Source organism: Ochotona princeps, chromosome 5 (genome assembly GCF_030435755.1).
Source record: "Ochotona princeps isolate mOchPri1 chromosome 5, mOchPri1.hap1, whole genome shotgun sequence".
NCBI classification, from domain to species: domain Eukaryota; kingdom Metazoa; phylum Chordata; class Mammalia; order Lagomorpha; family Ochotonidae; genus Ochotona; species Ochotona princeps.
Genome location: NC_080836.1, coordinates 8,609,146 through 8,631,889, shown reverse-complemented (window position 1 = coordinate 8,631,889; position 22,744 = coordinate 8,609,146). Strand labels below are relative to the sequence as shown.

Below are 22,744 nucleotides of genomic sequence, written 5' to 3'. Positions count from 1 at the left end.
TGTTTGAAAGAGTGAAACTACAACTTTTATGAAGTGAGAGTGTAATTTTAAAATACTTGTTTTGTTGTACTGAGATGTTTCTATAGTTATTGTGAGCTTCCTTAATTTTGTGCTGGATTCTCACATGGCTGCAGTAGCTTCATCTTACATTTTGTAGTGCTGAGGCAGTCTTCATTATCTCCTTGTTATCAATTTTTATTTCAGTGAGCTGTGTTCAATATAAAGTGAGCAAAATTATGTGACATATTTTAATTATTTAGCTAACTGTCTCTAGAGAAAGTATGTTTTCTCTTAGAAAGTTCTGAAGTAGTGGTTTACCTGGCTTTGGGGGATAGGCTTTCTTTTAGAGATAGAATGTTCCAGAGCTGGTGAGGGTGGCACACTGTAAGTATACGAAAACCATTGAATTGTATACTTCAAATGGATGAGTTTTATGTTATATGAGTATAGTTTATAATAAAACAGCTTGAAAAAGCCATCTTTTGGCTGTGTCACATCAAATCATGACAAATTCTTTTTTTCCCCCAGATGCTGGATCCCTTATCTTTAAGCAGCCCTGAAAATTCTGGCTCAGGGAGTTGTCCGTCACTTGACAGTCCTTTGGATGGGTAATTGACAATAGTTTTGTTTTTTTAACATATGTGAATAAATTTGCATGCAGATAGTATACTGTCAGTAACTTCTGTGCTATTTCTGGGTGAATAATTAACAGATACTTGTCTACACTTACCTCATCTTGATAAATCTGCAACATTTAAAGGATTCAGTATCTTTAGTATTCTTTCTACTTGTCAAGATTGTGTGATTGTTAAAGGCAAATACGCATTAAAATCTATGTGTGTTTACTATTATTATTTGAGATTTTTTAAAGGTTTATTTATTTGAAAAGTAGAGTGACAGAGGGGGAGACAAAAAAAAGTCTTCCTTCCGCTATCTTATTCCCCAAATGGCTGAAGTGGCCATGGCTGGGACAGGCTGAAGCCAGGAATCTGGTACACTGTTCCGGTCTCGCCATTGGGCCATGTTCCGCTGCTTTCCCTGTCACATTGGCAAGTAGCAGGATCTGAAGTGGAGTAGCTAGGCATACACCATCACTCTAGTATGGAATGCCAATGTCATAGTGCCACAACAGTGTCCCCCTACATTTACTTTTAAAACATGTTTGTGGGCTCAGCAGCGTGGCCTAGTGGCTAAGGTCCTCGCCTTGATCCCATATGGCCGCTGGTTCTAATCCCGGCAGCTCCACTTCCTCTCTATCTCTCCTCCTCTCAGTATATCTGACTTTGTAATAAAAATAAAATAAATCTTAAAAAAAAAAAAACATGTTTGTGAAACTACTGCCAAAAATCTCATTAAATGTTTGAATTTGGAGAGTTTCTGAGTTATTCCACCTATTCAGAATTATGCTGTTTCTGATACCAGGCGTAAAATAGCTTAGATTCTTGGTCATTGTGGCCCAGTGTGTTGTTTATCATTTCAAATATGTAAGAAGCTTTTTGTGAGGTAGCTGTGGAAGAAAATGGGCAGCTGTGAGCTGCTTATCCAGGGTGCTTCCTCTCCTGGTGTGAAAAGGGCGGTGTTCATTGGGGTTGCTTCGTAACACCGCTCTGTACTAGAGTCTGTGTGAAAGCAAAGTCTGTAAGAGGACTAACACTCTTGATAATGTCCACTGAGATTTTTCTTATCCGTATATGTGAAGCCTCTGTGTCAAATTGCTCAAGGTATTTGACATTTAAGAAGCTCAGAGTGAAGGAGTGGCCCCCTCCCCATCCTTCCCTGCATGCACAATAGGAAAAAAGGAAAGAAAAGCTGAAACCTGTGTTCCACACACTTCTTCTACACTTGACCCTTTCAGAAGCCTCCCTCTCAAGTATGTAAAAAAATATTTAAAAGAATATAAAAAAATTTCTTTAAAGAACCTCAAACTGATGATACTACAGTTACATATTGAGTGCTTAATGTTTGCAAGACACTGTCCTGCACATCTCATTGTTTACACTTGATGAAGTAGACATTATGTTTTATAAGCAGCAATCTCAGGATTGCCAACTTTACACAGTTAAGTGGCAGAGCTTGGATTGAAACACCGGTTTTTAAATGCTAGTGAATAAAAAATACATCATTATTCCATTGTACAAATTAATTTTTGAAGTAATTATTTCTACATGGACTATGTATTTAATGAGTTGCTCTTTAGTTATGTTACCATTTCTGAGTGAGATCCTTCTTAAACACATATCTGAGAATATAAAATAAAAGAAACCCAGCTTCATTTTATCCTAATACACTGTCTTGACACAAAGTGTCTGGTGAAATGTATGGGAGTTTTTTTCCTCACAAACCAAGCAAGGAGTGAGTTACAGTGGTCACCAGTCAGTAGCCTCTGATTCAGCTTTTCCCACAGTACACCTGGAGGCTGTCAGATCCTGCAGGCTGCGGGCTGAGGTCCCAGGTTCCAAGACTGCCACTCCCACCAGGCCAGTGTAAGTCCCATCTGACTGACAAGGATTTCAGGTTCCTACAGCTCCTGCTCAGGTTCCATTAGTTTGCTACATACAGCAGCTCAAAGAACTTGAGGGAAACACATTTACAGGTGAAGAGATACGTGGGGCCAGTCATTAGGGAAGGAGGGGGAACCTCCAGGCCCTCTCAAAACCCGGCAGTCTCTAGGATACTTTGTGTGTTCCCCTAAGGAAGCTCTCCAAACTCTGTTTCTTTTGGGTGTTTATAGAGGCTACATTTCATGGGTAAGATTGAATATCTAACAGACCATTGGTGGTTAATACTTTTTTTAAGAAGGCAGGGTTACTACTATTTATTTCAGTCTGCTTGAAAGAAAGAATGACAAGGAGAGAGAGATGCCATTCTCTGGTTCATCCACAGTAACCAGGAGTGGCAGAAGCCAAGAACCTAGACCACTCCAAATTCCATCACCTGCTGCTCTCCAGGGTGCGTTACAAGAAGCTGGATCAGAAGTAGAGTAGCTGGGATTCAAACTGGTACTCTGATACAGGGTGCCAAGCCAAGGGATGGCTTAACCTGCTATGCTACTCCAGGGTTCCTACCATCAGTCATGTTTTTACTTCAACCCTTTTCATGGAGGTGTTTGATGGGACTTAAGTCCCAAACCCTCTCATCCTGTGTTGCTCTTTTCCATGACCAACCCGGTTCTTAAAGTCACTAAGTGACAGGCAGCAGTCCATCATCTCATTAACATACAAGATACTTACTGTATAGATCCCAAAGATTTTAGGTGCTGCATTCCTGAAAATAAAGACCTGGTAGAGGTATTACTTAAAGGCACTTTTAAATTATTGTGTTTATGTACTTTCTCCTAATGTAACATTTTTTTATTTTTAGAGAGAGCTATCCAAAATCACGAATGCCTAGGGCACAGAGCTACCCAGATAATCATCAGGAATTTTCAGGTTTGACTATTGAAATTCTATTGTTTGTACCATTGAATGTTTGGTTGGGAGGAAAAGGGTAGCTGTTTGAAAAAATCAAGTGTTTTTTTTTTACATTCATCATTTTATTCGTTAGAAATTTTTTTTTTTACTTGAAAAGCAGATAGATCTTTCATCTGCTGGTTCATTTGTCAGAATCCCAAAACAGCTAGCAGGCTGCAGTGAGGAGCCAGAAACTGAATCTGATGTTGCTAGCAAGGACTCAGGTCCTTAAGCCTTCACCTGCTGCCTCCCACGGTGTATGTTAGCAGGAAGCTGGGACTGAAATCTAGTCATTCTGATGTAGATTGCAGAGGGCCCAAGCCACAACCTAACCACTGTACCAAATGCCTGTCTCCCAAATAAGATGCGGGTTTTTTTAAAGCCTTGGAAAATTGTTTTTCAAGGATTAAGTTACTTCTTTTCCGGATTTTTTTCTTAAATAAGATAGTGAATTTTAGTTATTTGAAAATCTGAGTGACACACAGAGAGAGAAATCATCTGTCTGCTGATTCTCCCCAGATGGCCACAATGGCTAAAGCCAGTAAGCCAGTAAGCTGCATCTGGGTCTCCAAGGCCATCGTCTGCTGCCTTCCCAGGTACATGAGCAGGGAGCTGGATTGGAAGTAGAAAACTGTGGTACCAACTGGTGCTGCTATATGGGAGTGGCACCATAGATCACAGCTGAACCTACTGCTCCACAACACTGACCCTGCACAAACATTTTTTTAAGAAAGATTCATCTGTTTTTATTGGAAAGGCAGATTTACAGAGACAAAGAGAGACAAAGATCTCCCATCCACTGGTTCACTTCCCAAGTGGCCACAACAACTGGACCTGATCTGATCTGAAGCCAGAAGCAAGAAGTTTCTTCCAGGTCTCCCATGTGGGTTCAGGGTTCCAAGGCTTTGGGCCATCCTCTGCTGCTTTCCCAGCCCACAAGTAGGGAGCTGTATGGGAAGTAAGCAGCCAGGACTACAACTGGCACCCATATGAGATACCAACGCTTGCAGGTAGAAGATTAACTAGTTGAGCCAACGTGCTGGTCCCAAAAAAACTTTAAAGTATGATTTTCATCACTAAAATATTTAACTTTTTGACAGCGTAAAACTTTCTTATGTTTTATAACAGATTATGATAACCCCATCTTTGAGAAATTTGGAAAAGGAGGAACATATCCAAGAAGGTATCATATTTCATATCACCACCAAGAGTATAATGATGGTAAGAATACTTTGCTGAAAATATCAAACATTTTAAAATTTTTGTCCATGCCTGCAATGTCAGGATACACTTAAATAGCAGAGTGATAGACTTATGATTGATTGTGAAGAGCATGGGAGAATTTTGTGGGAGGAAGGCAGGGAAATTTCAGAGACTATGGAACTCTATTATGGAATAATAAAATAAATTTTTTTTAAATTTCAAAAATAGTAAAATAAATGCAAAAATTTTATCTTGTATTTGTGTGATACTGTTAGAAATAAATTTGTTACAGGGTAACTTTCTTGTTTAAAAGACACTTTTTAGAGGAAATTGATTGAACTATAGTAGTTTGCAGCTTTATGTCAGCTTAACCAAAAATACTTGTCTTTCCCTTGGAGGAAAAGGAAACATTTAAAATGATTTAAAAAAAATCGTTATTGGAAATTAAAATAAATATTTTTCTCCTCTTTGTCTAAAAACATTAATGTTCTGCTTTAGTATGCTCGTGTGTATACATCTTACTCTAAGTGATTGTTTGAATTTGAATAAATGCCTGTTAATACCCTACCAGACACACATCCTTGCCTCCCTCAAACTGCTACCTTATTTTCATAGTCTAATAGAAGAAATAGATTTGCTATGTTATAAATTTAAATATTTAAAAAATATAGTATATTGATGAAAGACATATTGTAATTCTTCTTTTTCATTTTGTAGGCCGTAAAACTTTCCCCAGAGCCAGAAGGACCCAGGGGACCAGCTTCCGCTCTCCTGTGAGCTTCAGTCCTACCGACCACTCCCTAAGTACCAGCAGCGGCAGCAGTGTCTTCACTGTGGACTACGACGACAGCCGAGTGAGAAGAAGGGGAAGTGACATAGAGAACCCTACTCTGACTGTGATGGACATCAGCCCCCCTAGCCGTTGTAAGTATGGCAGAGTCCTTACTCGGTTGCAGTGGTAGGAGGAATACATGCCAAGCAAGTCCAGTGAGACCAAAGTATCAAAAGGAGTAACAGTGTTTGTAAAGGTGGTTGGAAAGTGAGCTCTAAGCATAGTCTTGCTGCTTTTATTAGGAAATTTGTTGCCAGTTAGGCATTTTTTTTTATCCACTCATTCTGTGTATCTTTGTTGAGTGTCTAGTACTGAAATTTCAAACATGACCTCATAAGACACAGTATAATGGGGAGAATGATATGTGGAGAAATAATTATAGCCTAGCATCTTAACTAAATCACAAAGTGGGTAGAAATTCACCAGTTCGGGAGGTGAGGAGTGTGATAAACTATTCCATAGTCTAAAAATGGGGAGCAGCTCATTAATAGGGACACGAATGGGAGAAATCTTGCTTGAAATTCTGGGAATGGGATTATAATGGTACCTAAGGCAGTTGCAAGAGTACTTCAAAAAGTTCATGGAAAAATGAAAGTAGAAGTTAAGACTTATTTTGGTGCAGAAAATTCTGAGATCCTTACATAATTTCCGATGATACACATTTTCCATTTTTTTTTTATAAGCTATCATATATAGCAGTATAAGCAGTGCATGTTAAAACAGAACTTGGGAACCCCTGGCCCACAGGCCATAAGGCCCAGGAGATGATTGGTCTGGGCCTGCCAAGGCAACCACAGGTGGGGCTTGAAATGCAATAAATCTGTAGCAAATTCATTTTTAGGTTGGAAATTTTACATGGCCCATGAGTTATAAATACCCAAATGGCCCTTGACAGAAGAAAGGTTGCCCACACCTAAAGATCCATGCTCAGAAGTATTTACTATAGCAGCGTTTGCATATTCTGTCTTCCTTCCTTTTGTGCTTTAAATTTTTAAAAGTAAATTTTTCATATTTTACTTTTACATCCATGACTTGATGCTGCCTTCCTATGACTTTTGCTTTAAAGTAATGAAAAAGGGCCCATCGCAGTAAGCTAGCGGCTTAAGTCCTTGCCTTACATGTGCTGGGATCCCATATAGGCACACTGGTTCTAATCCGAGCAGTCTGGCTTCCCATCCAGCTCCCTGCTTGTGGCCTGGGAAAGCAGTCGAGGACGGCCCAAAGCCTTGGGACTCTGCACCCATGTGGGAGACCTGGAAGAGGCTCTGGGCTCCTGACTTCAGGTTGGCTCAGCTCTAGCTGTTGCGCTCACTTGGGAAGTGCATCATTAGATGGAAGATCTTCCCCTCTCTCCTCCTCTGTATATATCTCACTTTCCAATAAAAAAAAAATAAATCTTTAAAATAAAAAATGTTTAAAAATGAAAACAAAATGATGAAAAAGTAGCATGATTCTATCTTTGTGTTTGTTTTATGTAAGCCTTCTAGTGATCCTTCTGTAGATCTGTGTAATGATGGTCCAGGAGATCATCAGGTTCAAATTCTTTCTGCTTGAGAATTGCATTTAATCTTAGAAAGACTGCATCTTAAATTAGTGGCATCTTAGATTGAGTGAAAGATGCTTTTGCATTTTATTAAAAAAAAAACTTGGGCATATATGAGTCCTTGGGATATTGATACTTATTTCAGTTTAGAATCCTCAGAAAATTGAAGAGAAATTTGGGTGGTCATTATTTTTCCTTATGTCCAAGTACATTTAATGAAGACTATCACTGATGCATAGTCTCATTTAGTTCCTATTCATGTGCCAACTGATTATTCCATTTTAAGAAAGTGTTGTTTTTTCAGCACCTCGAGCTCCAACCAACTGGAGATTGGGCAAACTGCTTGGCCAAGGAGCTTTTGGCAGGGTCTACCTCTGTTACGATGTCGACACCGGAAGAGAATTGGCTGTTAAGCAAGTTCAGTTTGACCCTGAGAGCCCTGAGACCAGCAAGGTAATAATTGCTGCACAGGCTACTGGTGAACGTTACAAGAAGCCGTTGTACTGAAAGAGAATGCATACCACAGAGTAGAACTTCAGTATTTTCTTTAGTGCACACTATTTGCAAACCAGCTGATTAGAGTGTTTTGTCATCTTTGTATTATGGATTTGTCTTTATGCTTTAGTCCTATTCCTATTCTAATTTAACATTGTTTCAGTGTGTCTTCAAGGACTGTTGAAAAGGCTTTTGGTTTGAGATTTTAAAATACTTGTTTCAGTTCATGAATTTTTTTTCTTTTTTAGTAATGATTTAAAGGCAATGAGTTCTGTTTCGTTTTTTGTGTTTTTTTTTAAGGAAGTAAATGCACTTGAATGTGAAATTCAGCTGCTGAAGAACTTGCTGCATGAGCGAATTGTTCAATACTATGGCTGTTTGAGGGACCCCCAGGAAAAAACACTTTCCATATTTATGGAGTATATGCCAGGGGTAAGTTGGTGTATATTTTTGAAAATTTGTTTCAAATATCATTAAGCAACGAAATTTAAAAACTTTGATTGTCAAATGTTAATCCCAGTTAAAGACAATTTGAAAGTTTTAAATTAGAGTTGGATAATGTTTTCTTTTTTGTTCATACGTTTTTCTCAGTTTTAACTCTATTGCTGAATTACTCTAAACTAGGTACAGATATTATGATAGTCTATCCTCATATCTCCTAAATGCCCTAATTATGGGCATTGGAGCTGACTTAACACTAACTAGACTGCACTCCACAAGCACTTGTTATATTTCTTATACTCTCCAACTCTCTTTTTGTTATGATGATACAGATTTAACCAAGAAATGGAGATAATTTTTCTGCTAACAGCCCCATCTGAAGGCTTTTTCTAATTGTATCTTCATGCGTTTTGTGCAATTTAATCCTTCATCCCTGTATTTTCCGTAAAGTCCGTTAAACTAAAGTCTAAATTAGATCCAACTTAAGCATTTTTTAATTGCTGCGTGATATCTGAATCTGTATGCCTCATGTTATATCCCATCTGAGAGACATCCAGTTGTTGCAACTGCAGTTGTGCCATCATTTCCTGCTAAATCGGGGTGATTGGCATTTTAATTCCTATACTGTAGTTTTTTCTGTAGACCAGAAAATAATGTGAACTATAGCAATAGCATATGTGAACACGGAGTTCCTGTTCAACCTAAGGTTGTTCAGTCTAACGTTTTGACACTGATTCAGTCATTTCATTAGGAGTTACAAGTTGTGACCTAGAATGTATCATTCCTTTTATGTTGTTTTTCCAATCTGTAGAGTGCATTCTGATACCAATAACTAGATGGTGGCTAGTACATGGATTCCCATAATTAAATAAGTAGCATATATAAGAAAAAGAAGTTTGAGGAGAGGGTGTTTGGCACATTGGTTAGGTTGCTGCTTGGGGTGTCTGCATCCCGTATTGGGGTGCCTGGTTTAAGTTCTGGCTGCTCCACCCTTAATTCAGCTCTGCTACTGTTCACCTTTGAAGGCAGCAGGTGCTGTCTCTCCTGCTTCCTTTCTCTTTCTGTGTCCTTCCGTTCATCTTTACCCACCCCCTTTCTGTCTCTGTTTCTCTCTGCCTTGGCCTTCCATATGAATAAAGTAAGTAAACGAAAAAAAAATCAAAATAGATATTTAGTATTGCTTTTCATTTCAAGCTGTAGTGTAGTTTTTGTTGTTACTGTTTTCTCCCAGGGTTCAATTAAGGACCAGTTGAAAGCGTATGGAGCTCTCACTGAGAGTGTGACAAGAAAATACACCCGCCAGATTTTAGAGGGCGTCCATTATTTGCACAGTAATATGATTGTCCATAGAGATATCAAAGGTAAGTTGTCAGGTATTTTTTATTTTGAATACATGGTTCTTTGTGAATGTGAATGAAGTGGGTGATATGGTTAAGGCATTTAACATTTAAATTAATGCACCTGTGTCTGCAATGCCATAGGAAAGCAGTTCTGCTTTTTCATGACCTGTGTCCCCTCCCTCAGTCCAGTGCTGGTGGCTCAGACTCCAGAGATGGGTGACATTGAAAAACACAATCAAACGAGACTGTATTTTCATTATACTGCATAAGCCTTGCAGTAGAGTAGTTAGCATAGTGGCTCTACCACCCTGTTGCCTGATTCAAAGTCACTAATTGTGTGACCTAATCTCTTTATGTCTCAATTCTTTATTCTTATGTGACAGTAATAGTAGTTTACCTCTCAGCAGTTCTTACAAGCGTTAAATGAGTTAGTGCTGGGAATATTCTTAGCACAGTGCCTGCTACTTAAGAAATACTCAGAAGTTGGCTAAGATGATAATATACCTTGTGTTGAGATATTAGGATCGTATTTAAAGCCATAGGAATGGATGTCCTTACCTAGGGAAAGAATAAAGAGGAGGAAAGATAAGAGCCCAAGACTGAGCTTTGGTGAGCTCCAACTTTGTTAAACTTACTTTTTAAAGCTTAGAAACAGCTATTTTCAGGGATCAGGTAAGTAAGTGAATGCATAAAGTGATGCAAGAGTGAGTGTTGGGATGTGGAAAATTTGAAAGCGCTTAAAACTCTGTACTGCAAACTGTGTCTGCAGATTTGATTGTGTGAAAACGCAATTGTGACCCAGAATTTAGGAATCCTGTTAGTCAATAAAAACAAAGAGAAAGAGAACCTGTGAGTGTATGTGTACACAGGAGAGAACCTCAAAAAAGTTCAGGGAAAATGGAATTAAAAAACAAGTCTGTTTTGGTGCAAAGATTTTAAGATCCATGTGCAGTTCTTTCTGAAACATGTTTTTCACCAACTTTTTGAATATTTCCTGTATGCCTGAAGCATGTATGTTATTCTTTGATATTGCTGGGGACTCTTAGGGAATCCCAGGCTTTTACTGTCTCCTCGTGGGATGGCACATTCTGACTGTGACCATATTCAGGTCTGCCAGAACGTGTCCAGCCGGTCTCCAGTGAAACAGTGTGCAGCATGCCTGAGCCCGGCTCGCGGGTCTGAGGAGGGCTTTAGTAGTGAGTGTGAAAGCCTCTCCATGTTCTCCCCATCTCGGGCCGACCTCAGTTGTTAAACACAGAGCCTGCTAGTTTGCAGAACCTTATCAAGAGAGTGTTTGATTAGGAATAATCTCCTTTCAAGCCAGTTTCTCATAGGCACTCATACCAAGGCAAGGCAGAGGGACAGGGAGAGCTTTCCCCAAGTGGATCCTTCTCTGGCTTTACCAGAGGGATGAACTACTCTTGTCAGTGAGGGTGGAGACAAGCTCGTTTTAAAGCACTGACGGGTACAAATATTGGTAATGTAAAAGGTAAGTTATAAACATGGATGTACAGTACAATTAGGATCTAGGAGAAAAATCTTCATTTGATTAATGCTGGCTCTGCTGAATGGAAGATGGATGGTATTTATTCTTTCAACATTTTTACTTTTTCTGTATTTTCTACATTTTTATAAGTAACTTCTAAATGGAAAGAGCAAAGAAAAGATGGTTATTTGGTTTTTGGTTTAAGCCCATAAGTGCTTTTGAAACTTAGGATAGGGCCTGGTGCGATAACATAGTGGCTAAAGTCCTCGCCTTGCACGGGCCAGAATCCCATATGGGCACCAGTTCTAATCCTGACTGCCCCACATCCCATCCAGCTCCCTGCTTGTGACTTGGGAAAGCAGTCGAGGATGGTCCAAAGCCTTGGGACCCTGCACCCATGTGGAAGACCTGAAAGAGGCTTCTGGCTTCATATTGGCTCAGCTCCAGCCGTTGCGTAGTGAATCGTCAGACGAAAGACCTTCCTCTCTCTCCTCTCCTCTCCTCTCTGCCTTTCCAATAAAAATAAATAAATCTTTTTTTTTAAAAAAAAAAAAGAAACTTAGAGTTGGACTTGACTGGGCTATAAGATGTTGGACTCTATGCTTGGCATATACTTGCAAAGAGGGAATTTCAACTGAACTTGAACTATGGTTATGCAGCGGGGTGGAGGAACCCACCATGGGGGGAGGGTGGGGGGAGAATCCCAGATTCTATGTAATTACAACACAATGTAATTAATGAATAAATTTAATTAAAAAAAATAAATAAAAAGAAACTTAGGATAAAAATGAGTTGATCATTGTTGCTAGGCATTGGTTCATTATTTCAAAGATCTAATTTCAAAAGCTCCATTTTATGCATTTTTTAAGCATACTGTACCACTGACAACCAAATAGTGGATGAAAGGAGACTTTTTTACAAAAGTATTTTGAGTAACAATGGCAAAAGAAATGATTTTAAAAAGTAGCTTTTATAATCATAAGGATTATGTTGACATTGACATTCTGTGATGTTACTAAAGTAGTGTAGAAAATGTAATCTTATTCCTTCCTCCCAAAACAGAACCTCAATCTGATTCTCATAGAGTCTTGAAAAATAGCTGTGAAATTGTGTGTGTGTGTGTGAGACAGAGAGAGAGAGAGAGAGAGAGAGAAATAGGATCTTCAAAAAGTCAATGGTGTGGGCCCAATGCAGTAACCTAGTGGCTAAAATCCTCAGCTTACACGCGCCAGGATCCCATGTGGATGCTGGTTCGAATCCCTGCCACCCCACTTCCCATCTGGCTCCCTGCTTGTGGCCTGGCAAAGCAGTCAAGGACAGCCCAAGGCCTTGGGACCCGGCACTCTCTTGGGAGACCTTGAAGAGGCTCCTGGCTTCTGTCAAGAACTCAAGCCAAGAGATCCGGATTAACATCAACAGTGGCTTGAGTGCTTGACAGGTTCTTCATTGTGAAGGCGTTTTTGTCTGTCTCAGTCTCTGTTAGATGGAAATAATGAAATCAGTGCGGGAGTAGGAGGAGTATGGAGCTCTCTGGTGCAGCAGTCAAGTCTCTGTGTGGGATGCCCGGATCTCATTCCAGAGTGTCTGGGCCTGAGATGTAGAATGCATATAACAACTCATTATGAAGAAAAACCTCAAGAGCTCAGTGGGAAAACAGTACTAGAAGTTTTTGACTAAGAAGGCCTGTTAGGGCAGGTACTGCTCAGACAATGAAAACCCTAATTTTGGAGACGGACTGAAGAGTTCAATAACTGATTCTGCCATTATTTTTTTGTACTGTGTTCTCAACTGCTGATAAAATTAATAAAATGAGGGTTTTGTTTTTATTTTTAGGTGCAAATATCCTGCGAGATTCAACAGGCAATGTCAAACTAGGAGATTTTGGGGCCAGCAAGCGGCTTCAGACCATCTGTCTCTCGGGCACGGGAATGAAGTCCGTCACGGGCACACCCTACTGGATGAGTCCTGAAGTCATCAGCGGAGAAGGCTATGGCAGGAAGGCGGACATCTGGTGGGTCTGGAGGATTCTGAAAATTATCTGAAAATCACTGAGTTTTCTAAGTATTTCCACTCAAGAATGAAATTATTGAGCCAGATTTAAATGATAGTTTTAAGAAATGGTTTATTTCTCTTTACTTGAAAGGCAGAGAGAGAAGGGGAGCAAGAGATCTCTCCTCTGACAGTTTACTGTTCACACGCCCTCAGCAGCTGGGCCACCCCGAAGCCGGGACCCAGAGGCGCATCCTGGCCTCACATGGCCGCCTGCCTCCCCCCCGCTCGGGAGCAGGAGGCTGCGCTGGAAGCACCGCAGGCACTCAGCACAGGATGTGGCCGTCTGGTACGGCAGTTGAACCCACGGCACCAGAACACCTGCTGCATACAGAATTACCTGTTGTGCTTCTGAAACAGCAATAGCTGCAAGGATTAGTACTATTTTAATTATATTTCATTCAGGCTTATAATTGATGAGATATCTGGAGCCATTGGACCTAGCTTTCATTCTGTAGGAATGATTTTGTCCGAAGCGGATCTCAGCACTGGAATGCTCTCTTGCTTTATTTCCCTTAAGATCTTTTAAAGTAATTCGTCTTTTTTGTTGATATCTTATAATGACTCACTTAGTCTTTAACTGCTTGATAATTTTAAAGTAGAACGCAGAATGGCTAGTTACATCTTCTTACCCAGCAAAGATTTAGCAAGAAGTTGATTTTAGGTACCGGAAGGCAAACATTTTCTAATGCTTCCTGAGGTAAAAACAGGTTGTTTTGTAGCACCAGGTTAGGAAACTGTATAAAATAAAAATGAATAATATTCTCTTGCCACCATTTTGATTAACTTATAGTCATCAAGCTAGATTATTTTATAATTTTTTTTGTTATTATAATTTTATGTCATTGTAACCTTTCCCAGTCTTTAAACATGAAATCAAGTCATACTTAAGTTTCTATGGGCTTTGGGCCCAGCGCAGTAGCCTAGTGACTAGATTCCTTGTCTTGCACATGCCAGGATCCCGTATGGGCACCGGTTCTAATCCTGGCAGCCCCGCTTCCCATCCAGCTCCCTGCTTGTGGCCTGGGAAAGCAGCAGAGATGGCCCAAAGCCTTGGGACCCTGCACCCACTTAGGAGACCCCGAGGGGGCTCCTGGTTTTTGGTTTTGGGTTGGCTCAGTTCCAGCTGTTGCGGCCACTTGGGGAGTGAATCAACAGATGAAAGATCTTCCATTCTCTCTCCTCCCCTCTGTGTATCTGACTTTCCAATACAAATAAATTAAAAAAAAAATTTATATGGGCTTGTTTTTCTCATTTTCTAGCTAAGAAGCCTTCTCTCATGATGCTGTTCTTGTGTAACAGATTTCTTTGTTTTTGCTGTTTTAGGAGTGTAGCATGTACTGTGGTAGAAATGTTAACTGAGAAGCCACCATGGGCTGAATTTGAAGCAATGGCTGCCATCTTTAAAATTGCGACTCAGCCAACAAACCCGAAACTGCCACCTCATGTCTCCGACTACACTCGGGATTTCCTCAAACGGATTTTTGTAGAGGCCAAACTGAGACCTTCCGCAGACGAACTCCTCAGGCACATGTTTGTGCATTATCACTAGCAGCCAGTAACCTTTCCTGTGCCTCTACCCAGCTCCCGTCTGTTCATTCGCCTCTCTCTGACTGCACTTTGCTTTTTTATACTAAAGAGAGATGGGGAGAAAAAAGACAAGAGGGAAAGTATTTCTCTTGATTCTCGGTTAAATTTGTTTAATAATAATAGTAACCTAAATTTTTTATATTTAATCTTTTTTTTTTCCTTACAAGAACTTGAAATTTCCTTTTTTTGCGCTTTTGGTTTTATTTTTAGTTTTTGTAATGTACTGATGTGGTTCAGAGAGATAAAGCACTTTAGTACATAGTCACTCTTTTTAGTGTCAACAAATCATTTGGAATACATAAAGACTGTAGAGTCTCTCCCTGTATCATGGACATCTTGGTGATGAAGAGACATGGGAAATGAAGAGAAGAAAATAACGTGTAATGTGTAGTTTTTAGTCCTAGTATTTAAAATAGATCCTCATTTGTAGGGTTGAGCCCTAAACTAGCCTTTAGGGTAGGTACTCAGCTTAAAGAATATAGGTTTCTTCTTGTGTCTCTATTCTTTAGATCCTAACCTCTGTCTACCAAGCTTTTTGCTCAGTAGGAACCTTGTTAGAAGAGAAGAATCTCTAAGAGGTATGTTTATTTGTTAATCTTAACCAGTATAATCAGCAAATATACTATAGTAGATCCATGGTACTGGAATTTATAAACCTTGAGGGAAAGCTTTCTGCTTAAAAGGATATAATTTTGAAGAAATGTGGGAATTCAGTGAACAACAAATTCAAATAAATGACAAGTGTGCTTGTGTTAAATGTATAACCATCAGATGAGGTCACATTTCCCATTCAACAGAAATGATGAAGGGAAAAAGGAGTAAATGTGGTCAGTATGTTTTATGTGGTCTTTACTTGAAGAGGAAAGTCCTGGAATTCAGGAAATGGAGAAATAACAACAACCATGTATACAATCTTTGTATTTCTAGTTCCTGATTCCCCATAGATAGCATTGTTTAGAAACAACAGAGTATACAGAGAAAGCTAGTATGTCCTGAGCCAACGTCTTTGTTCTTGGGATCGTAGAAGAGTTAAAGCCCCTCACGAAAAAGAAAGAAGAAACAGGCTAGATTTCACTAGAGACAGTGTGGTTGCTAATGGTGTAACAGGGATCATTTCATCTGGCATCTTGCAGTGCCTGGAGACATTTGTTTGTCACTCGAAGAGGATACTACTGGCATCTCGAGGGTAGAGGCCAGGAAAGCTACTTTATGTACATAAAGACAGTGGCCCTGAACCCCAAAGTGTTGTCCTGCCCTGGATCTCAAATGTGCCAAGGTTGGGGAACCCTGACGTAATGACCAGTCCCAGTTATAAACTGAAACAGCCATTTACAAAGCAGTAAATGCAGAGCAGCAGGTAGCATAATGTAAATTGAGGATTTTCTGTGAACTGATGCTACTTACTTTTTGAATCCAGAGTGAGTGAAACCAACAAAAAGCAAGTAGGAGTCGCTTTCTTACCAGCTGCAGTATCACATGCAAATCAAATATTGGAGCACTAAGTCATTTGAACTCAGCCATTTTTGTGAATACTCTTTATTGAAAGACAGTTTATAGTTGGAACAAATGAAACATATCAGAACAAGTGTTAGAAAGTAGGACGGCTTAAAAATTGCCAGATACCTCTGGTGTAATGAGTCCTCTAAGAGTAACAGCATTCAGTAGAATGAGACAGCTGGGGAAAGTCCCACTAGCTTAAATGGGTTTGTGCTACTGAAAAAACATAATAAGTCATTTGGCTGTTTGCAGTTTTTTTTTTTTCCCCAGCAAATTAAAGCTAATTCTGTAATTATTTCTAGAGGTCTGGAAAATAATTGTCTTCCTGGGTGCCCTAAATGTGATATCCTTCGTGGGATTCCTAAAGGACTAAGAAACTCTTATTTTCTGCCAAAAGATATGCTCACTTAGGAACCCTTGAAGGGTAGAGCTTGGTTTTCTGGACTGAGATCCTACCTGGCACTCCTCGTAGGGAGACTTGAAATTCTGCTAGAAAGTCGGAGAAATCCAAGCACAAAATTATGCTTTTCCATAATCTTCAAGCCAAAGGAAGCTCTGCGGGAAAGAGTTAAGAATTAGGTACCCCTACCCTGGCAAATCAGCTGGTCAGCCCCGTGCTACTTACACACTCTGTCAGTAGTGTGGATCTATGGTGATTTCTTTCTCTTTCCAAGTAAGGGTCTCGTTTCCACTCGAGCAAGATCATGGTATCTGGACCAGTGGGCTTTTCCTTCATTTCTTGTCCTGTGTGGTTGTGATTTCCTTTTGGCTCATCTTTGGTCTGTCAGGGTAACCAGCAGTGCAGAATCCAAGACAGATGCTCCTTAGGACAAAATCTAGGGAGACAGTGGAACCCAAAGCAAAGCTGTTTGCTTGTTTAGTCTCCTTTTTCTGTTCTAAGTGCTGTTGACAAGAAAGGCTCCTGAAGAGAAGCTACTACTTCAACACTGCTGCAGAAAACTCTTGCTTTATAAGAAAAATATTAGCTATGGGAAAGTAATGTTCTTTATGTAAAGACTTAAAAATAGACTAATAGTTTACAGAGTTATTGTATAAAGTATGATGTGAATTTATTTCAGACGAGTTGTGAAGGTACCAAAAACCACAATAAAATAAATAAATAAATATATATATATATATGTATATATATATATGAGAAAACTACTTAGAACAAAAAAGCTTGAAGATAGGAGGGGGGTCCGGAAGACCAAAAGAAAATAAATAACATTTTTGAAAAGAAACACCTTTATCAGGGGAAATTAAATGTAACACTCCATTTTTTTTTTGCTGTTGTTTTTAATAATGGTATGGATAACAAATGAAATTTGAACTTTCCAACATGACTCTAAGTATATTTTGTTTTTTCACCATACGACTGGTTCTTCTATCCTGTCATGTTTGTGTGCTGAGGCTGGAGACGGCCAGGCTGCTGACTTGTGCCTTTAAACGCATCCTGCTTTGGTGCTGGAGAAGATCGCCGAGCAGTGTCAGATGCGCTTTTCAGGAAATGTCTGCTTACGCCTTGAGAGATTCCAAGTAGCACGACTAAGGCGTGGACCAAATGTAAGACCTTTCGCATTTGCAAACAAAATGTATTGAAGAGTTGAAAATTATCCTGATGAGTAGTGGAAATTTTGATGGGTTGGCAGTTCCTCAAAATATATTTTTAAAAAGTATACAGAGTGAAAATTTCAGTGTGAACACCTTGAAATTTGTCAGCACTTTTCTTTATTAAACATGTTTCTACCTTAAAAATGACTTCTCCCTTCAAAAGAAATTTAAACAGTGCAGTCACCCTTATATATGTAAATGATTCAAAATTTAATGTACATGCTGAGATATAAAAGGGATATTAAAACTGATTTCAGAATAAATTAACTTCCACATGAGAGACTTTTTATCTAATTCCTAACAAAAATTACATTACAATAAAAAGGCAAAGCTCTTTCTTTAGAATAGCTTTCTGCTATTCTAACTCTTGCATAGTTCAGGTTGCATTTCTGAAATCGTGAGATATGTGAAATGATAAGAAAATTAAATCTGAATAGTTTGGTAGGAAAACCAAGCTAGAAGCAGTTGCCTCGGCCCATGGCCGAGTTGTGTGCCAGGGATTTCATGTGAAGTCTGGGAACCATCAACTTGACATGAGACTCCCTGGGGTGTCAACCGAGTAGACACACCTGTCCATTCCTTGTCCACTCCTTAGAACTAGGGTAATTTTTTTTTTCATTTGCTTACTCAATAATTGTGACTTACTGTGTCAGATACTAAATTAATGTCCTTGAGGAGGCTCAGTGTAGGAGGAACAAGGGCTGAGAGTGTGTTTTATGGCATACCCCAACACTGGCCAGTCAGCAAGGTTTTCCAGTGGGAACGGTTAATTCTTAGAAACTAAGGGGAAAACAATTGTGTGTTAACCAAGGGCTGTAGTAAACTGAAACATCACAAACCACAGGGATTCTGGGAGAAGTATCCTCCAGTTGGAGGGACCTGCCCACCCCCGGTCAGGTGGTCTGCCCCTCTGAACTTCCATGGACAACCTCTACTCGGTTCAGTGATGGGGTGTTCCATAACACAGGGCTGTTTGGTTTGGTTTGGTTTTTCCTAGTTGTCTATTTTTAAATAAAAGCAGCCATTTGGTCTAAATTGGGAGAACATCCAGAACATTTGATGGGAATTGAACGCCATCAAATGTTATTTAGCCACAATCAGGACAAGTTATTGAGACCCTGTTATTTTTATATTCAGTTTGTCCTTTGTTACAAATGTAATGTTCATATTTATTTGAATTTTAAGATTGTTCACATGTTAATGAAAGTAATTTAATTGCTCGTTTTGGTAGTGCCTTTTTCTCTGTATGCCTTAATTTTATTTTGTATGACTAATTCAAGTTACCCACCGAAATGAAAAAATTTGTTTCCAAAATCAGCAGACTTCAAGAGTTCTTTTGGCCTTAGACTGTGTATTGGCCCTTACACATTTGTTAATGCCTGCTTCCTCCTCCTTCTACCTCTTTATTGTTATTCTGTTTAGGAGAGAAACATTAGTGTTTGTGTATTAGGCACTGCATTCTCCACTAGGCATGGATTTCTAAACAGAAAGATACAGTGTCATTCTAAAGAGACATGTAAAGTGTCTTCTGGGTTGATTACTTGATTTTCAATAACATTGACATCTCCATGTTCTTTATATACCATGATTCAGTTACCATGTTCATAACAGAGCTAGAGTGGTGGTTTTGTCTCCCCCCTCCCCAAGAGATCATTTAGTTAGTTCACAACTAAAGCAGTATGAATTAGGGCAATGAGCAAGACATCCAGGTGTACTAATTTCTAATCCTTACATTATAACTAATATTTTGACTAATATTTCAGTTGTTTTTCTGCGAGTGTGTGAGTGTGTGTGTGTTCAAAGTTGGGGCGAAGGTGGAAAGAAAGGGAAGAAAGTTCCGAGTGTTCATTGAGATCACAGTGAGTCTGTTTTTGGAAGAACAACCCAAAATATGTCATGTTCCTGGAACAGCACTATACTGCCCACTACCAGCTAGTGCAAGTAGCTGTGTAATAAAGGTATTCAGTGTAGATTGCCAAACTCTTGGTTCCAAAAAGTATATTAAAATTTGTGTATGTGTGTCTGTGTGTGAAATATGTAAACAAAATATAGTGGATCTTACATAGTTCTTCATGAGATTTTTGGAGTTGAAGTTCTACAAGACCATATTCCTTGGCTTACCAGTTACTCAAAAGCAACCTCTCTTATACCTCTCTTCGGTTGGCTGGGGAAGGCGTGCTCTGAAGTCACTGCTCCTACTTCCTAGTTCTCTAACTTGACTTTGACTTCCGCCATGGTCTAGACAGAATGCCCTGACAGGCATGGGATGTGCCAGGGCCACAGATCTCTGTACTCACCTTCAGAGCTATAGGTGGTACTGAGCTCTCAAGCAGAGAGAGGAGTCGTAGCTATAACAAACATAAGAAGAAAAAAAAAAAAACAGACAAAAACAAATTTTATCTCTTCCTGTAATTGTTAACGTGTTTGTATTTTTCAAATTGTACATTTTTAATTGACAGTCATATGACATTTTTATGAATAGCAAAGGCATTCAGTCAGCAAGTACTATTATCCCTTTGCGTGATGATTTCTTGTTTGTATAACAACCTGTATTATCAGAATCACTTTAAACCAAAGCTTTTATATTTCCTGCACACATAGCCAAAATGATTAGCACTGTTAGATGTGCCTGTTTCTAAGCTAACGTAACAATGGTAAGGCAGGTACTAACAGAATTTTATCTGAATCTATCCTTCAAGGAAAGGACAGGTGCTCAGTATTTTCACGTAGATGTGCAGAATGCTTCTATTTAAAAACTACACAGACATCACAAGTTTAAGCTGTACATGTGCCAATGCATTAACGTCACCTAATCGTAAATGCGTTTAGATAACACCTGGATGGATGTTTGATGTCTCAGATTGGTGGCGTGCTTTCTTCCTAGTGTCTTAACATTTATGAGCTTGTGCTTGACTTGAGGGGCATTTCAGCAAAGCTGTGAAGAAAGCAGGCTGTGGGCCAACATCTGCCTTGTGCCATAAGGTGTTCTGGAGCCTAAGGAAGTGTCTGCTCTCCAGTATAGGTGCAGAATTGCTCTTCAAGTAAGGATTTCTGAATCCCATAATGCCTGTTGAGAACAATCAAGTTAATGATTATCCTGAAAGCACTTTTGTGTTCCTTTATTTATATTTGTAAATGCATATAGAATTAGTGGTGATCCTAGCGTTAGCATTACTAAAGGGGAAGAAATCAATAACAAGGTACATGTTAAATTCTGTGAGGTACTTAGATTCCAAACTAGGCTTGATATTCTCATCTTCCAAAGGCTTTTCTTCCACCTGAAGTAAGAGAGCTGGAAAGGCTTATGGGCAAAAGAAAGCCAAACCCTTGCAATATATCCTTTTAAATGAAAAGTGCAGTGTCTAAGAACAAGAATACTTCTTTAGAAACAAACAGTTGTTTTAATACAATCTTAATTAGTAAGTAAAAGGTTTACACTTTTTCTATTGCTGTTGGTTTTAAAGTTTGCTACCCTGCAAAGTTAATACCAAAAAATACTTAATGTCTGACATCTCTTACATTTCACATTATTTTATTCATTGTAAATAAAAGCAAACTTGGATAAATTGGAAGATAAACTTTTAATTACTACAACCATGTTTATCAATTTGTAAATTTACTCCTTGACTTTATGTACATTTTTAATGTAGCCATTAAATTCTCTATATTTAACCTATTGATTTCTCTGTATAAGTTTTTAATCTCAGTTGAATGCTGGGCAGTTTATAATTATGTACAGTTTTTTTTCTGTATTAAGGTTGACTTTTTGCACATTTTTGGAAATGTTTAATTTGTACACTGATTTCCTATTCTGACCAATACTTGTTGCTGAGTGCATGAGCATCATGAATGCGTGCATTGAACTACTGTCTGTGTCTCCGTGTTTAACTTCTTTCAAGATGTAGCCATCCGTTATTGCACTGCTATTCCTGACTTACATGAACCTTCTTGTTTTTACAGAATATACTTATCTACAGTTCTATATTTGTTGAAGAACTCAGGAGTTCAACATTTCTTTCTAATTTTATAATGTATTCCAAATTCTCTACTAAGTTGAAAGTATGCTTTGTGACTCTGTGTATCAAGGGATGTGTGTTTGTGTGGAGATGTTTTTTTTTTTTGTCTGTGAGTAGACACATGTATATATCCCAGTAAGTTCTTACTTTCATTTTGTTTCTACATTTTTATGAACTTGTTTTATAAGGGTACTATTTAGTTAGGATAGTTAAATATATATAAAAGCTTTCTGAGAGATTATTTACTATATGAATATATTTTCAGCTGGCTGATCAAAATATTTTTTTAGTTTTGTTTTTAGCCATTCAAAATGTATTTGTATTTCCAGAATTAGATGCATACTGTACTTAGATTCTGATTAAAATACTTGCAAGGAGAAGCATTGGATTCTCCTGAGAATTCTGGAAAATGAAAATAAACCGGAAAAATAGATTTTCAACAGTACAAAAACACACTGTCCATTGAAATGGTCTTTGAATTTTCAGTGCTATTAAAAATGTGAGAAACTAAATTGTCTTTTAAAAGATGTCAAGATTTTTATACCTCCAGTTGCTGTTGGCCTGTCCTGTTGGTTTGCGAATGTTCCCTTTATTCTGCTCCCAAAAGATTTCAGCTTTTAGTTTTCTCCCATGCTGGGCAAGGTCAAACTGGATTTATAAAATAATACATTGCTATATTGTAATTCTCTGTAATTGACTATAAATTGGTTTAGAAATTCCAGACGTTGTTGTGTCTTTATACTGTACTGTGTATTTTAACTGGCAGAAAAATAATTGGAAATTTTAATTTCCAGTTGATACTGTTATATTAAAAGAGAAGAAAACACCTTGTTTTTAATTTGCAGTGCCACATGAAGTTACTCGTGTTAGGAATAAAGTCCAATATTGAAGTTGAATGTCACTAAGCTTACTATGTTGAAAGGAACCAGTGTGATTAGAACCTACCAGAAGCCAGATATAGTGTGGTATGTGCCACATTTCATGCACATTTTGACTTTGTGTTCATTCAAAATTGTGCTTGTAAAAATGTGTAAAATCTCTGAGTTTTATAATTTCTGTGTACTTGTTTTTTTCTTTTTTCTTGCTGGTAAATCGCTTTTTAAGAAATCTAATATAAAAGAAACCATGTTTATATTTTGTTTAGTGATCAATGGCTTTGTTTATATGGAGATTTGTATATTGTTGGCACACA

The 22,744-nt window shown here is 38.6% G+C and overlaps 1 protein-coding gene across 1 annotated transcript in view; it reads left to right on the top strand.

Moving 5' to 3' along the window:
- Positions 1–15,172, top strand: part of MAP3K2 (mitogen-activated protein kinase kinase kinase 2) — a 57,654-nt gene extending 42,482 nt beyond the window's left edge. The window contains exons 9-17 of the mRNA XM_004589318.3: positions 529–608; positions 3,361–3,428; positions 4,578–4,670; positions 5,370–5,576; positions 7,332–7,480; positions 7,823–7,954; positions 9,195–9,324; positions 12,623–12,800; positions 14,165–15,172. Of these exons, the coding sequence (XP_004589375.2) occupies positions 529–608; positions 3,361–3,428; positions 4,578–4,670; positions 5,370–5,576; positions 7,332–7,480; positions 7,823–7,954; positions 9,195–9,324; positions 12,623–12,800; positions 14,165–14,390 (1,263 nt within the window). The 3' untranslated portion in view covers positions 14,391–15,172. The remainder of the gene's footprint in view (positions 1–528; positions 609–3,360; positions 3,429–4,577; positions 4,671–5,369; positions 5,577–7,331; positions 7,481–7,822; positions 7,955–9,194; positions 9,325–12,622; positions 12,801–14,164) is intronic.
- Positions 15,173–22,744: the final 7,572 nt, after the last annotated feature.